This window comes from Sylvia atricapilla, chromosome Z, assembly GCF_009819655.1.
Source record: "Sylvia atricapilla isolate bSylAtr1 chromosome Z, bSylAtr1.pri, whole genome shotgun sequence".
Classification (NCBI taxonomy): Eukaryota; Metazoa; Chordata; class Aves; order Passeriformes; family Sylviidae; genus Sylvia; species Sylvia atricapilla.
Window position 1 is genome coordinate 68,892,819 of NC_089174.1, and position 16,252 is coordinate 68,909,070.

The window sequence follows — 16,252 nt, forward strand, 5'->3', positions numbered from 1 at the left end:
ACTAATGCAGCTGACTGGTATCTAATCCTGTAGTTAAAATGCAGAATTAACAATCATTCCAAAAATCTTTTTACAAAATTTTCAGATATTGCATTTCATTTAAGGTTCCTTTTTTTCTCATTAATAGTTTTGCACTGAATAGAACATCTCAGGCAGTCAGTAGGAGCAGAAAATTAATTACATCATTTCAATCTCAATACTTTCAACTGAGAATCTTCCCTGTCATTCTACCTTACCACCTCAGAAGCAGTTAAGACAGCAGCTTGATTTAGCCTCAAATCTTGTATAATAACCATATAATTTATGGAGTAACATCAATTGTTTTAAGCACACATCCCAAAGAAGTAACATCCTACAGAATCAGCTAACACTGAAATACCAAACAGAAATATAATTTCCATGGAAGATACAATGGCAACTTGAAACTTCCCACTGTAAGAAGATAAGGCAGATAAAAAATTTACAGCTCAGAGCAGAACATTATTGATGAGTTCTTTAGAGACAAGATTTTAGAGGTATCAGACTGTGAGAAGCATAAAAAACAATTTCTACAGTCTACTTGGATTATCCTGTAATAGTTTTATGAAGAATGATACCTAGCCACTTATTACTGAAAACAGCTACTAAAATCGGAAAAAACCTGTGCGACAGCACTTCAGTGTTGCTTTAAAGAGTAGGCTTCTCCCAGGCTCAGTTTCTGCCTGGAAAAGCTTGCAGTCTTTCCATTGTATGTAGCTGAAACAGAATACCACTTTCAGATGAAGCCTACAGGAACTACCTGAGCCACCACTGTGCCCTTCCTTGCAGCAAACAGACAAATGGTCTGTGCCCCTGGTCTGCATTAGCAAGGCCATTGTGTACCAGCTGTATGAAGCCACCACTGCTCTCAGCTGGAGAGCTGTGCCCAGTGCTGGGCTCCCCGGGGAAGGCTCCTGGACCAGGCTCAGTGAAGGCTCTCTGTGATCATTAAAGGGCTCAAAGCACCTGACACGAGCAGAGACAGAGCCAGGATTATTCAGAAAAGAGGGCTCAGCAGGGGCCAGTCTCTCCGTGTGTATAAGCACTGGGGTTGTAACAGGGGAAGAGAGCACATAAGATGGATCCAGACTCAGTAACTTGACAAGAGGCTGTTATGCACAAGCTGAACTACAGCAAATCCCACTTACACATATCAGTAACGCTTTTCACTATGAGGAGAGTCAAACAATGAAACAGACTGTCCAGAAAGGCTGTGGAGTCTCAATACTTGGAGATACTCAAAACCCAGCTGGACATGACTAAGCTTGATGCAGTTAACCCTACCCTGAAGAGGGGTATATGGACAAGAACACGACTAGATAATCTCTAGAGGCTTCTTCTAACCTCAGTGATCCTGAAATGCCCTAATGTATTTTGGGTAAGTGTTTGATTAATACCATGTATACATCAAAACCTCCCTCTGTGAAAGGAATTAGTGTTGCTGGTGGACTAAGGTTAAGGTTCCTAATTCAAAACAGCACCATTGTTTCAGCTGAAGTCTGAATTACTAGTTAGAAAGTGCACTGACAATTTTTTATCCAGAATTTTTCATCCTAATGCATTATTCAGCCAAGCCTGATCAAATGGGAAGATTATGTAATAAGTCAGATATAAGACGAAGTCAGATGCCTTGCAAACCTATACATTTTTTGCAATTGGCTGGAAGAAGCATATTGCTTGCAAATAAGAGCAAAAGGGGAAATACTTTCTCATAGGATGCTGCTGCAAATGCAGTAATTTCAGAATTAAGAGCAGGAAGTCTGGTTCACAGCTGTAATACAGAAAAAAAACCCCACACTGATAAAATAAGCAAAGTATTTTCTTAGATGAACCACATGAAAAGCACTGGCATGTTTTAGTCACAGGAAGTCTTCAATCCAGGGATGCTACTCCTGCTTGGAAAACTTCTGTGCAGCTTCCTGAAGGACACCAAAACGAACAGGAGACAACTTCAAGGTTTTTAGCAACATGCATAACAATGTACTAGAAAAGAAAAGTTAATCTTTTGAGGCTACCTGCCAGCAGGACAGAGCCATAACCTGAGCACAAACTCAACTATAGACCTCCCAGACTGCTTATAACTGTGCAACAAGCAGATAAAAGAAACTTTTACCTGTGTTGTTTGGAGCAGCTGATGCATAAGAGAACAGAAACAAACGTTTAAGCAGCTTAGGAGTCTGGCTATGATGAACTATACCACTGACGATCTACAAAAGAACCAAAAATTAACTCCCAAACACACACTAAGACTATCAGTGCTAAAAAAAGGTTGGGTTTTTTTGTTTTGTTTTGTTTTTGTTTTTTTCCCCAACCCCTCCATCCAGGTTTTAAACAAAACTGATGGGTTCTATCCCCAACAGCTGAAACCTGACATTTAGGAAGGTTTCTCCGTTGTCTGCAAGACACTGTACCCACTTTGCCTAAGTAGCATTATGTATGTTCAACCTCCACAATTACTCTTATTTAAATAAAGTTAGTTGACTCTTAGTTTGGAGTTAAGACTAACTTGTCAAAAAACCTGAAGTTATCAGAAAAGTAACACTATACTGAAGTCTAAAATATAATGAAATTACATGTCACAAATAGAACAGCTTTACAGCTTGCCTGAGCTGGAGCTAATTTCCTGTAGCACCTCCAAGTTCCAGTTTTCTTTAAAGAGCCTCCGCTCCTATCTTTTAACTGCTATGCATAATGAAATGTTTAATTAAAATCAATCTTTTACTTTCTGTCTTAGCTGGAAATTATCAGAAAACACTTCCAAGTTTCAGGGATCTCTCAGAGTGAATTTCATCCTTCCCTCATCCTCACAACACCCAACACCAAGTTAAAAATAGAAAAGTAAATTAAGTTACTATACGTACTCTTTTCACTTCCTCTTCTTTTGTGTATCTCAGGCAGAAGTTAAATACTCTAAGGTCTTTACAGTAGATAATTAATTTCTCTGGGTATTTTCTTAGCTGTCCTGTTAGAAGTTTCTTTTTCTCATCATAAACTGCAAAATTAAAAAGTGAAGTAAATATCAAAATGTACTTGTATGTTGATAAAGTTGTCCCTGAATTCTCAAGAAATCAATTCGAGCCCAAGTTTTCTCAAGACAAAACAAGCATCCTACAACACAGCCTAGCAAGCTCCTGTGCTGATACACTCAACCTTTAAAAACCATCAAATTACTTCATACAAGGTAAAAGGCAAATTTGCAGCAAACCAGCTGCTCAGTGGTCATATCTGTTCACATTCTGACTGCACACTAAGTTTAAAGTTTTAAGATTCATAAAGAAAAATTTAGTAGTTTTACCCAAAGGGAGGTCCCCAGACATCTGAAGTCATTTTAAGTTCCTTAAAAATATTTTTTTTTAACCTCCATGAAGTCCCAAACCTTTGCTTGTTTCTCTTAGAGGATGTACCATTTCACAACTTCAAATGCTGCCAGCCGGGCCACTGTACATAAAACTAAAGTGTCTCATAACCATCTTCACTGGTCTGCCTGAGTTCACTGCTTCACAAATCCATACCACTGTTTATAAACATTATGAATACTAATAATTAGTCCAAGAACAGGATTTTTAATAAAGTCTTACCCTACTTAAAGATATCAGCCCCATTCTCATTTATCTTTTTTAGCAATCCTGGCACATCTCTAAGCCCTGATTAAAAGCACTCAAATTTGTTGGCAATTAAAACCTCCTTTTCTATCTCCTTTAATATGCTGAAGACATCATGAATCTCATAAAGTTCCCTTAGACAAACAAAAAGAATTGTTTGAGAATTCGGTACCTGTGCTGGTCTTGCTCAAATGAAGTAAACACATCTGTATTTAGTTGATACAGTGGAAGATCCTTGCCTATCAAATTTAGGTACTTTTCACAGTACACTCTCTGCTTTGAACCACTTCATTTTGAAGCAATCGTTTTTGTCCGTTACAACAGACAATTAATCAAATAAATTAAAATTAATTTGACAAACTTGAGGGGTTAGACTGGGTTCTGATAAATTTCTTATCTGTCATTTCATTATTAAACATTACTGCAACTGCTTTTTAAAAATTTGTTTTCTAAAAAGGATGTACTTGTACAAAGAGCACCAGCACTCTAAAACCCCAAGGGGTAGAAAGCTTACTTACCTCCATATATTTGATCTACACATTGCAGAGTTATGTCATTTTCTCCTACAATCTTATTCTTAAATTGTGGCTCCTAGAAACATGAAAAAAAATCGTGGAATTGTCATACTACAATACCACCTTCTGCCAAGTAAAGGCTTTCCATACATTGTTTTAATATCAGCATTATTTCTTATTCCAGTAAGCTGTATAAGGCAGGACATTGAAGAACAGTTATTAAAATACAGATGCAATTTGCACACACAATATAGATTTATTTAATTCTCAGCCATGCTTGAAATGTAGATACAGTTTTTACTTTTCAAATAGCTTCAAAGCATACATTTCTATTGAGAGTCACTTTTCAAACTAGATTCACTGCAGTAAACAGGAAATACAGTAACTTCATGTAATCCAAGCCCTTTTATGACAAGTTTCCTTGCTATGGGAACCTGGCAGGAAATAAAAAGTCTCTTAAAAGAACAAGTATCCCAAGAATATTCCAACATTAAAGTCAGATTTATCACTGGGTAAAGTGAAGACACACACAACCCAATTACTTTACCTACTGTGTAACCAAACTTGAAGTGATTTGGAATTCTCTTCACTTCAACCATTCCATAAATTCAGTTAAAAATAGCATTTTAGTGCTGTCACAATTAAACACTATTATTTTCAATATTATTACCAAAAGGCTGACGTATCAGCAGCAGCAAATTATATTTTACTGTGAACAGAATTGACTTTGTTTGAGTTACTTACAGGTCTGCAGTACTCTGAAGCAGGTAGCTAATACTGAACTTTTGTTAAAAGAAATATAGTTTACTTGGCATGTTATAAACCCAAGGTTCAAAGTCAACAAGGAAGAGAAATTAGCATGGCTATTACCAACTTTCCACAGATCACTTGAGCTTTACGTCAAAAGATTCTGCAGCTTTGTCTTAATTTCAGAAGGTCCAGTAATCTGCACTTGGCTGCAGAAGCTTTAGTTTAATGTTTAAACTTTGTGAAATTTTACGCAAGAAACTTCTGACTACAATCAACGTTTGTCAAATTATATTATTTTCATTCTCCTTAACTGTCCGGATCACCTTGAACTTGGGAACCACTAGACTCTCTTTTCAATTCCAACACCTAAATGGACTAAACTATTTCAATGCTTAAGCTTATCAAAAGCACAATGGCATTGCCATTCTCCTCTGACAGCTCAATTTAATCACCTAAACCAAAGGAAAAAATAATTTTTAAGATTTGGGGAGTTTTAACCTTTTCCGTGTTTGCAAGCTCAACAGCACTGGGCCTTACAGTCTTTTCAGTAAACACCAGACTTTGAATGAAAATAATTCAGAACATCACTGAGCCACATAAATTTTCAGAGCATTTCCGCTGAGTATTAGTTTACTCAGTCTTGTACAGCCTGAAATGATTCTGCAAATGCAGCCCAAAGTCAAATCAGGCAGATGTTATCCATCATCAGAGACGTTTAAACTTCCACAAACGCTACCAAGACAAAAAGTCAGAAAGCAGCTTTAAATAAACTGTTGATTAGTTTTCAAAACAATGGATTCTTTTAACTTTAGCTTCACCAACTATCAAAATATAAAGAGTTATAAATTACGTTTAATCTAAGTGTCCACATAAACGCTCACACTGCCTTTGCTTAAAATAGATATTAGAGCTTGAGCTAGATCAGATGCAGACTGATTCAAGTTATTTTGCATCCATTAGGAAATGTTATACATTTATGTTCATTCTGCATCTTTATATAAGGGAAAGATACGATTATTTATGCAGAGCCTGTTTAGTCATAATTAGAAGACTTGTTTTCTTACATTATCATCTGAAGCAGAATCATCATCAAGGAAAGAAATCTTAAAATTTGTGCACACAAGTTTCCCGTATGTGCCACGATTTGACCCATCTTCTTGCATATACTTGTACACTGTGCTGGCTTCACAAAGCAAGAGTTCACCTGCAGAGAAGAAACACTGACTTGCAACATCAACTGACATTTACAATTGAATTATTTCAATTGTTATCTCAAAAGCAGCAATAACTTCCTGACAGTTTCTCAGAACTGTATGCCTAAAGATAGTTCATCACTGTCACACAAAGACACTACGAGGCAGCTCCTGGAATCAGCACATTGAGGGCCTTCCAGGTTACTAACATTATTCCAGAAGGCTTGAACTGCAGATCTTTGGGAGTTCTGTAACCAGAGGTACCTGTGTCATGGCCTACTCCAAATGGCATGAGAAGAGCAATCATTTGAGTGGGTATTTGAAAAAAAAGCCAAAACCCAGCAAGGGCAGTTTGTATAGTAAATAAACAAGTGGAAAATTATTCCAATATTCCTTACTGTTAAACTTTAAGAATGCTGAAACCTTTGAATTAGTTATTTTGGGTTCATCATAGTTATTTTTTCATAGCTTTGACTATTTTACAAGTCCCAAGCCTATTTTGAAAGTCTCAAACACAAGTTTGCATAAATAACAGTCAATTAAGTTCTCATGTTAGAATTCACAGGAACTGAAATTCAAATTTAAGAAAGTAAAGTTTTAATAGATGTGATCAGACAGACTCTTGGTCCTTCCTAAAAAGTGCAGGAAACCCAACAGAAGAATAACAGTTTATTCTGACTTTTACATGTATTTTATCTTTCCTTATCTCAGAAAATAATTTTAAAAAATAAATATTTGTAAATTACAAAAGAAAGTCTTAACAGGAAATGAAACATTGGAAGGCTCAAGTATCCCACAGTAGAGGCAAAGCCACTAGAAGGTAAATTTCCTCTAGTTCTTGTCTTCAGTTCCAAACAAACAAAACTCACCCAACTTTAACTTCTAAGAAACAGGGCAAATTCAAGTATTGACAGTTCTCCACATGCAGCTTACCTGAGGACACTGTACTCTGTAAAAAATTTGCTTTTACAGAGTTTTTAACATCCCATGCAGATAGTGATATTAAAAACATTTCAACCTGCATGGGTTGTTAAACCAAACCCTGTATTTTACTACTTGTGACAATGACATCACACAAGTATTTGCTACAGACATGGAAATACTTAAGTATTGTATTAATTCTAACTAATTGTAATTCTAATTAATTGTAACTCATATTTATTACTTAAGTCTAGTAATATACAATGGTTACCTGGTAATAAGTGAGGATTTACTTCCTTTTCTATGGGTTCTTTTATGCGTATTTCCTAAAGAGGGAAAGAGTAATTATTACTTTGCAAAGATCACACCTTCAACAGATGCTGTAAAGAACTACACCTTCCCACTTTAACTCCTCATATTCTGGCAAATTAAAATTAAACAAAAAAGTCTCCTAAACAAAAGGAGTCTGCATCTGCAATTTGATCTTTCCACCTAATTTCAGAAGTCTATTTGATAAGTAATTAAGTGTTTTGACATCCACAATGTCAGTTACATGCATTTGTGAACAAACACACACACAAAATGTACTGTATAACAGATAGAAATAAAATATTACCAATATTTTTAAAGTTCTCTCAGTACACCTAAATGTATAAGCATAAACTTAGTATTACAGCACCATGCCACAGCTTGTTCATAAGCTCTTCCATGTTTGACTTGCTATAGTTTCTAATGTAGCCTCCAGTTTTCCAAGTTTTATCCATGACTCCTGGTTTCTCATTTAGAAATGAAAGTACAAAAGTTACTTAAACGGCACTAACATGACTATATGGAAAGGTATTTCAGGATCTTGGAGCTAAGAGGTAAAACCTGGTGACAGGATATGCTTCAGTTTGGACGCAAATTGCACAAAACAAACATATTACATTTTCTGTGTCACTTATTCTACTAGCCCTTAGGCACTGACAAATTTTAGGGCTAAAATCTCCAGCCAAAAGACTATTAAACTAGAGGAGATGCTACACCCTTCCTGTTCAGCCTGTTCAGAACTTCCTCCTCTGAGTCCAAATCACTTTGCAGGCATGAGAGTCTTTCTGGAATACCATTAGTTAACTGGAAACCCCCCCGGGGGCACAGCAGTAAGCAAGCTAATTTTAGCTTGTCACCAGCATCCAGTCAGCTACTGCAATTTAAGGCAAGCAATCAAAAGAAGATATAAGCAATAATAATTCTGCTGGATTAAATACAGAGAAACAAAAGCCCCTGAGAGTACAAAAAAATAAACAGCCTGTGCCATTCATATAAACACTTGCTCTCCACACTCAGAAGACTTAGAACTAAGTTTGAAGGCTGCACAGCAAAACTAAAACCACCAGGAAACCACGTCATGAGAACAGCAGAGATGTTCAAGATAGGCCAAAAAGAGAAAAAGGTTATAAAATGAAAGTGGTAGCGGTGTGAAAAAAGAAATCCATAATTACAGCTAACAGCTAATAGAGAAAACAAATCCTAGTTTGTTGCCTTTGTCTTCCAAGTGTGGATGCTATAAAAGTAATATTTAATTGAAGTTCAGGCTTTTCAGCTATAAAAGTTAGTTAAAATGTTACTATGACTTAAGCTGAATACTTCTGCACTCGGAGGAAAAATATATCCACCCTTTCTTACCCTACCGAAAGAAAGGTAAGAAATTTACCTGTCTCCTCACCTCTGGCAGCTTCAAATTAAACTTTGGGTTTACAAGTGCCTTTAACAGCTCTGCCTTATACAATCACTCTTTGTGTTCGACTACATGCAACACTGCTCAGAAAACTGCATGCCAACAATCACTTCCACAGAACAGTAAAGCAGTTATAACCAGCCAGGTGCTTTTCCACCACCTCTGACTTTGGGAGATGCCATACAGAATGTAGTAACTACTGTTTCTGCACACACACACTGCTCATACTTATTGCCATGAGTACCAGTTTATGCTAGTGCTGGCAGAACTGAACTGAAGAAAAAAAATATTTGACCCCAAAGAAGTTCTTTGAGCTTACACACATTTGTTAAAATGCAAAGAAGCTTTTATAATGGGTTTCAACAGCAAATAATCTTAAATAAGTGGTTTAGGTTTTGGTTACAAGTTAAAATTGGTTATCTTCTGAACAGAGTTACAAGTTTAATCAAATTGCATCACACCAGATTAGAGACCACAAACACTGAGATCACCTTGTAAAATCCAGTTCCACTTTGTTGAAAAAAGCCTACAGACACTGAAGTGCTTATGATAGGCAGAAGTCCTATAACACTCAAGAGTTAAGCCTCCAGAAGTTCTGTTTGAACTTCAACATTTACATTCCCACAAAAAAATCATAAACATATTAAAGGTGGTTTTGATACATATATGCTACACATAGCTAGACCTCAAGCCATGAATGGTGCTGAAGAATCCATGCTGCTGTACTCCTTTTCCTAGAGAGGGTATTAAAATACACTAGATTTTACTACTGTCACATTTTGCATTTGCTCCTTTCAATGTGAAGGTAAAGATCTGCGAGAAAAACTAAGTCATCATGAGTCAATTCAGGTTGTGTAGGAACACACATGTAAATTCAGCTGGCATCTCCACTCAGTTTCAACTTTGTTTTTATAATTAACCTAAGTTTTGGGGCCACACAGATCTTACCACTAACTGAAGAGCCTGATGATACTTCAATTCATGCTGCTCAACGCCCCGTTAATCAGTGACACGTTCACAGTCACCCACCCACTCCTCTTGCCCTGGGTTTGCCTGAAAACACAGTAAGGTAATTTGCTTTGTAAAATCAGCTGGGAAGTATGTACCTGTCCTACATTTGGGTTTATTGTTAGTGCCTTTTGTTAGCAGAACTGGGTCATCAACAGGTCAGATGAGCACAGAAACAAAAGAAAGGGAAGCAGCAGAAATAAATCTGTCCCTTTCTGTAAGCTATCGAGTACATTTGGACCTCAGAAATCTTCACCCTCTGACCATCTGTTGAAGCTAAGCATGCAAGTACTTTCCAAAAGTGACCACTGAAAGCCATGCAAACCTCTACATAGTTTTTCATCTGTAGCTCCAGTTCTGAATGCCACAAACAGCATTTTGTCACAACATGGGAAGCCCTACTACCAATCACAGTTAAAAGCAATCACCCATAGGACACCATGCAAATGAGGAAAATTAACTTTGACTCTGTAATTTCTGAGGCAAAAACCTCTGCTGAAGGTTTTAGAAACTTCTAAGAGATGCTTCTCACCCGTGCACTCCACCTTGTGCTACATTCTTTCTCCCAGGTTCACAAACTGTGGTAGGAAATATGGCAATGCCCTTTAATTATCAATTTTAACAAATCATGCCGAAACTTCAAGCTGACATGTCATACCAAATTAATTCATAATACATCCTCCTTCTTGCTAACAGAAAACAAAAAACTGTTTTCCTTAAGGAAAGTTTTCCTCTTTTTTTTACGCAAATACATGGAACAGCTGCACAGTTTGCAATACCCAGGGACTACAGTCAGTTCTCCTCCAAAAAATGTATTTAAAAGCATTAAAACATTTTCCTCAAGTCTGTCTGGGGAGACAAGTCTTTCCCAACTGCCGAAGAGATGAGTGAGGCAACAGTTTAGGGCAACAAGGTCAGATAGGAGCTATGTTACATTAACAGGGTCCAAATGGTTGGAGCGGGAAAGGAATCCCAAATGACTTCTGCTTTTTGTCACCATATGTGAGAGCAATTCCTCTCACTCCACAGGGAGGTAAACAACTGTGTACTGGAAATATGTAAAGAGAGAAAAACATTTCCCTGCATAGCAGAATCCAGATCTTGACAGAGAACCTGTCTGGGTTTTTTTTCATCATTACTGACATACAGATCTATTTGTGCCTACTGATACTGGATGTTGCTCATTCCCCCCCCCAGCACAGACACCATGCATACAGTATGCTGCTGAACATACCTTACTCCACAGTAAGGCTTCCACTGAGCCATAGCTGGACATTTGTGCTACAGGTAATTATGATAATGAAAAACAAGACTTTGGCTAAACATGCTGAGAAAACATGTTTGAAAGATTCAAATAATGAAGGAACAAGTTATCACTTCCAGGGTATCAAGGGTGCTGGCTGAAACAGTTGACGGCTTCCAAAGATGACAGCAAATTGTGCTGCAAGAACACTGAATACACTTTGATGTTCTTATATAATTTTCCACAAGTAAGTTCTGCGCAGGGAAGCTCTACATCCTGGTTTGCTATGAGCATCTGTTTTTATCATATCTACTCCATTAAAAAAGGGGTGAGATAAATATATACTTCAAAAAGTTAGCAGTTGTGAAAGTCAAACTGAGTACCAAAATACTTGCAAACTAGTTGTGGTGCTCTAACAAGTGAATACAGTGCTCCTGAGTAAAATAAACTTCTGTGGAAAAGTTCCACTGGAATTTCATGCAGAAGACGAAATACCTGTGCAAGCACTGAGTATCTACTCTGCATCCAGAAACAAACCGCATTACATACCTGGTACTTTCTGAAGGACTCCTTGTTGGTCAAACAAGCATAATGCCATGTTGTATACTATGCAACCCAGAGAATACTACACTTCAATAAAATTGCTGAGAATAATCTCTTAACTGCTTGTTTTCCTTCCTTCCACAGCTCCATTTTCCAGAAGTCTATTAGATCATAGCACGTGTTTTCCCTGTCTGTTTCATCTCTTATCCTTTCCTCTTTCCTTGCATTGTCCTGTTCAGGTCCTCTGACATCAACGCCTGGTTTCCCCCCATGTCAGCCCAGCTGTTCACCAACTCCTATTCCTTATTCCACCCTTCAACTCCACCACTCCAACTGTGAAGGAGGGATGTACTTTTTTAAGACTTATCACTACAAAACACACAATATAGTACCAAGATTTACAAGCAAGAAGTATTCACGGTGGTTACAAGCTAACAACAGAGTAGGATCTGAGAGACAAAGCACACAAGGTAACAATGTTACTCTCAGCAGTCTGTTGGTGCATCTCAGGTTTCAGAGACAAGCAGCATGAAGCAGAACAACCTCTTCCAGAGTTTAAAGGCTAACATAGGAAAAAGCATCCCATAAGGATGAATATGAAGGATTTAGCTTTAAAGAATACATGGAAATATACCAGCTTGATATCAAACTTGAAATCTAATTTTTTATGCAAATTAAGATTTTTCAGGAAAACACAATCTAGCTTGTTTGACCTGCAAATAACTTCGTTTTTCAAAGTTTGAAAGAGTTAGAAATCATGAAGTAATTCACTAGTTCTTGTTTTGCTATCTCCATAGACACATATTCTGTGATCTGAAATGTCAAAACATTGACTTTATACCCTAGTATTCACCCCACTTCCTGTAGGGTAGCCAAGTCTGTCCTAAGGGGAAGTGTGTCATTAATATCAACATCCTACCGTCTCACTCTCAACAGACCACTGATTGATTTGCAGTTTCATACAGTAGAGCTTAACTAGGTTATATTTAGTCAGATGTTAAAAACGCTGCTTTTCCAGACATTCTGGGGTTTCACAGCAGAAATTACTTCTGTTCCTTTAATAAACAGCATTTTCTCTTCACTCCTTGCTTCCATCTGGTCATATAATAACATGAACAGAGTTCCTGTTTCTTTTCATATTCAAATTAGCACACACAGCAGGTTAAAGCTGACTTAATTTTACTTTTCAGAATACTGCCTACTGTGACCCTCAGATATCTGAAGATGGGCTGAACAAGGTGGAGCTAAACCAAAACTCAGCTCTAACTGTTAATTCCCCTACTGCAGGGCTCCCCTAACCTGGAAGCAGCAGTTTAAGGCTTTAAAACAGCTTCCCAAGCAAACCAGGACAAGACCAGAGAAGCTGGAGGCTGCAAGCAAGGGAGGGCTACAGCTAACACTAGTCTATTGCTCTGTACTTCATAGTGGTTGACTGGAAATCTTGCCTCAGGCTGGAAGTACAAAGAGATTCAAAGCAAGGTTCTGCAAATCCACGGAGAAGTCCAACATTAATTCCAGTCTTACACAGCTGAAATCTCAAGCTCATGAAGTCCCTGAACTGCTGTCTCCCACCTTCTGACACGGCCTGCCAGAGGAAGCATCACACCTTGCTGCTAGTACTTCTTCCCCAAGCACCTGGAAGTTAAAATGCCTTGATAAAAGCTCCCAGTTGACCAAACTATGTTTCGCATAAGAGGAATTAGAATTTCCACTGTTGTATCAGTCTAGTTCCTTTTAAAACTCAACTACATGAAAGTTAACTTGTACAGGAAACCTGTGTTCAGGAAGTTGTTTTTCTTGGGTGCACACAGCTCTGTGAGAAATACATATTTCTGCTTATTTTAGGATATTTAAGCAACATGCTTTTTCTAGACACCAAAACAGCCTCACAGGTTTCATCATATACCTAAAATTTTATTTTTAGTCCTCATAAAGGCCACTGAAGTCTTCAGAACACATAAAGAGTTCATGACTGCAATGTCTATTGAATCAGGATATTTCATAACGAGCCTCATCTTCCAATGTTAAATACCTTAGTTACTCTTCTTGCAACCATCAGGATCATATTTGAAGCACTACATCGCTGCACTTAAAATCAAATTAAAGTACTGTTACTGTTTGGTACCTTGCTGCACTATATATATATTTAATTGTGCTCTTTCCAACCAGCCATTTTTTCTAGCATGCGTTAGTCACACACCATGTTCATTTAAATGGTGAAATGTCTTCCAGTAAGTCCAAGAAGTGAAATTGTTTCTTTCACAGAGTCCAGTTGCTTTCCAAAATCCAGTATATTTGTACAAGGTACTTTCCAAAGGTGAAAAGGAAAAACAGGGATGTATTTGCTGACTCCAGAAATATTTGCACCTATCATTTACATCTGTTTGCACTTGGAAATACAAGAAAGAGAGAAAACTTCTAAAGTAAACTGATGAAACTACAAGACACTAGGACTGAAAAACATATAAAACCGGATTTGCTATCACCAAAGACATAAATTTTAAATACCACAGCTGATTTTGGCCACAACAACTCTGATTGTTCTGTCAGATCTAGTGTAAAACAAAAACAGCAGATTCACCAAGGTCCTATCAGTGATAGACTTTGCACTAACACGATTGACAAAAATCTCTTCCTTAAGAAGCTCTCAAGAGAATTAACGATTAAGAAGACTCCGTTTGACACAGAATACAAAAAATTAAGATGGGAAAAAAACCCCAACACTTATTGCCCACATTCATCAAACGTTTTTTCTAGAAAACAGCTGTTTACCAGGAATAAGAATGATGGAATACAGAATAACAATACTGACCTAATACCATGTGCTAACAAGATGACCTCAGTAAACTGAGCCTAAGGTCACTTTGATCAAACTAAGTTTCGGTAATAAGTGAAAGGAGACTAGGCAGAACAATACTAAAGATAGACACAGAAATATACACACTGCCAAGAATTCAACCTCGAGCTAATAAGGAAGAATATCGAGGGCTTTCCAGCGGCGGAACTGATAGCAAGGAGCTCATCGAGCAGAACGTGAAGTGATGCTGTTCAGGGACAATAAGAACAACAGGTTCGGAAAGTCCCACCTTACGGGCCGAACAGCCGCAGCCCTGCACCTGGCCACGGCTTACAGAAACAACTCCGCTGACCGGCCAGCTCTATTTTTTGAGCTCTTTTCCGCGCCGCCCACCCTCGGGGCAGCCCGGGCAGGCTGAGCGCCGCGGTGCGAGGGGCAGCCCCGGCCCCGCTCCCCCGGCCCCGCACGGCGCCCCGCGCCCCGAGCCCCGGCCGGAGCGCCCGAGGCTGCGCCGCCCCGCCCGCCCGGCCCCGCACCTCCGGGCTGATGTAGGACACGAAAGACGGCTTGGCCGCCCTGGCCCCGCCGCCCAACATGGCCCCGGCCGGCAGCAGCGCTTCCCAGCGCTCGTCCCGAGCGCGGAGGCAGCGGAAGGAGCGAACCCCCCTCAGCGCGGCGACGCCGAGCCGCATCACAGAGCCGGCACCGCCTATGCCCGCCCCCTGCCACAGCCCCGGCCTCGGCCCCGCTCGGCGCCGGCCCTTTCTGCGGCACCGCCTCCCGCCGCCCAGCCCTCATGGGGCGGGGCCCGTGTCCCTCAGGGCACGGCCCGGCGCTGCCGTGTGTGCCCGGCCGGGAGTGCCCGGCACGGCTCTGCCCGGCGCGGCTCTGCCCCGCACGGCTCTGCCCTCGGCCTGCGGGGCGCGGCTGGAGCCGGCAGGGATCCCCACCGGCCTTCTTGGTTTCGGGGTAAACACGTACCTTTGTGCGGAGCTGCAGGGACGTCGTGCTCCTGGCCTGCTCCTTGATCACTTCCATAGAGTCATAAAATCGGAGAATGGTTTGGGCTGTAAAGAACCTTAAAGCTCATGAGGATCCAGCCCTCTGCCATTGGCCGGGACACCTTTCACCAGGTTGCCGAGAGCCCCATCCAGCCTGGCCTTGAGCACTCCTAGGGATGGGGCATCCTCCACAGCTTCTCTGGGCAACCTGTGCCAGTGCCTCACTACCCTCACAGGGAAGACTTTCTTCCCAATACCACATCTAAAGTTCATTTGACACATCTATTGCACTGTTTCTTACTCATTTTCCAAACACCTGTGTTGTATCTGTGCATACTTAGAAGGCTACTCAGCATTAAGGAAAATCTAAACAATACATTGAGATGCAGAGCGTTACTTATGGCAGGAGAATTGCAAGAAAAAGGACATAAAATCTGCTTTCTATTAAATAATCCGCTAAACCCTCTAAAATGTGACTGCTGATGTTCCCCAAGAAGTCCTCTGCCCAATGCCTATTTAATGTGTTACAGCCACAGCCTCCCTGGAATGTCATCTTTGGACACTGTATAATCAGAGCTGTAAATATATACCAGGTTTAACTGGTATGTAGGCTACTTTTTAAGGCCTCATTTTTATATGAGTACAGAACAATGTAAATATTGTAAATGGCCTGTGGCAATGCAGCAAGACTACCCAGCAGTTCAAATGGTGAATGGTAACCCAGGTGACAATTTTTGTGTAAGAGTAGATTTTATGGAAATATTTTTACAAAAATAAAACATACTTTACAAACTTCAGTAGATCATAGGATGTGAATATCAACAGCTCCATTGAATATTAGTGATAAGCACTTTTCATATCATTCCCCCTCTTTTTGTTTTAATACTTCATTTTATTTACCTTGCTCCAAACCCAGACCTAGGAAAACTCCAGGAGGAAGAAAA

At 39.4% G+C, this 16,252-nt stretch overlaps 1 protein-coding gene across 1 annotated transcript in view; it reads right to left on the bottom strand.

Annotated features, from left to right (window-relative positions):
* Positions 1–15,014, bottom strand: part of MTMR12 (myotubularin related protein 12) — a 32,913-nt gene extending 17,899 nt beyond the window's left edge. The window contains exons 1-6 of the mRNA XM_066339506.1: positions 14,844–15,014; positions 7,271–7,325; positions 5,950–6,089; positions 4,139–4,211; positions 2,880–3,010; positions 2,132–2,225 (exon numbers count right to left, since the gene is read on the bottom strand). Of these exons, the coding sequence (XP_066195603.1) occupies positions 2,132–2,225; positions 2,880–3,010; positions 4,139–4,211; positions 5,950–6,089; positions 7,271–7,325; positions 14,844–14,999 (649 nt within the window). The 5' untranslated portion in view covers positions 15,000–15,014. The remainder of the gene's footprint in view (positions 1–2,131; positions 2,226–2,879; positions 3,011–4,138; positions 4,212–5,949; positions 6,090–7,270; positions 7,326–14,843) is intronic.
* Between the last annotated feature and the right edge of the window lie 1,238 nt (positions 15,015–16,252).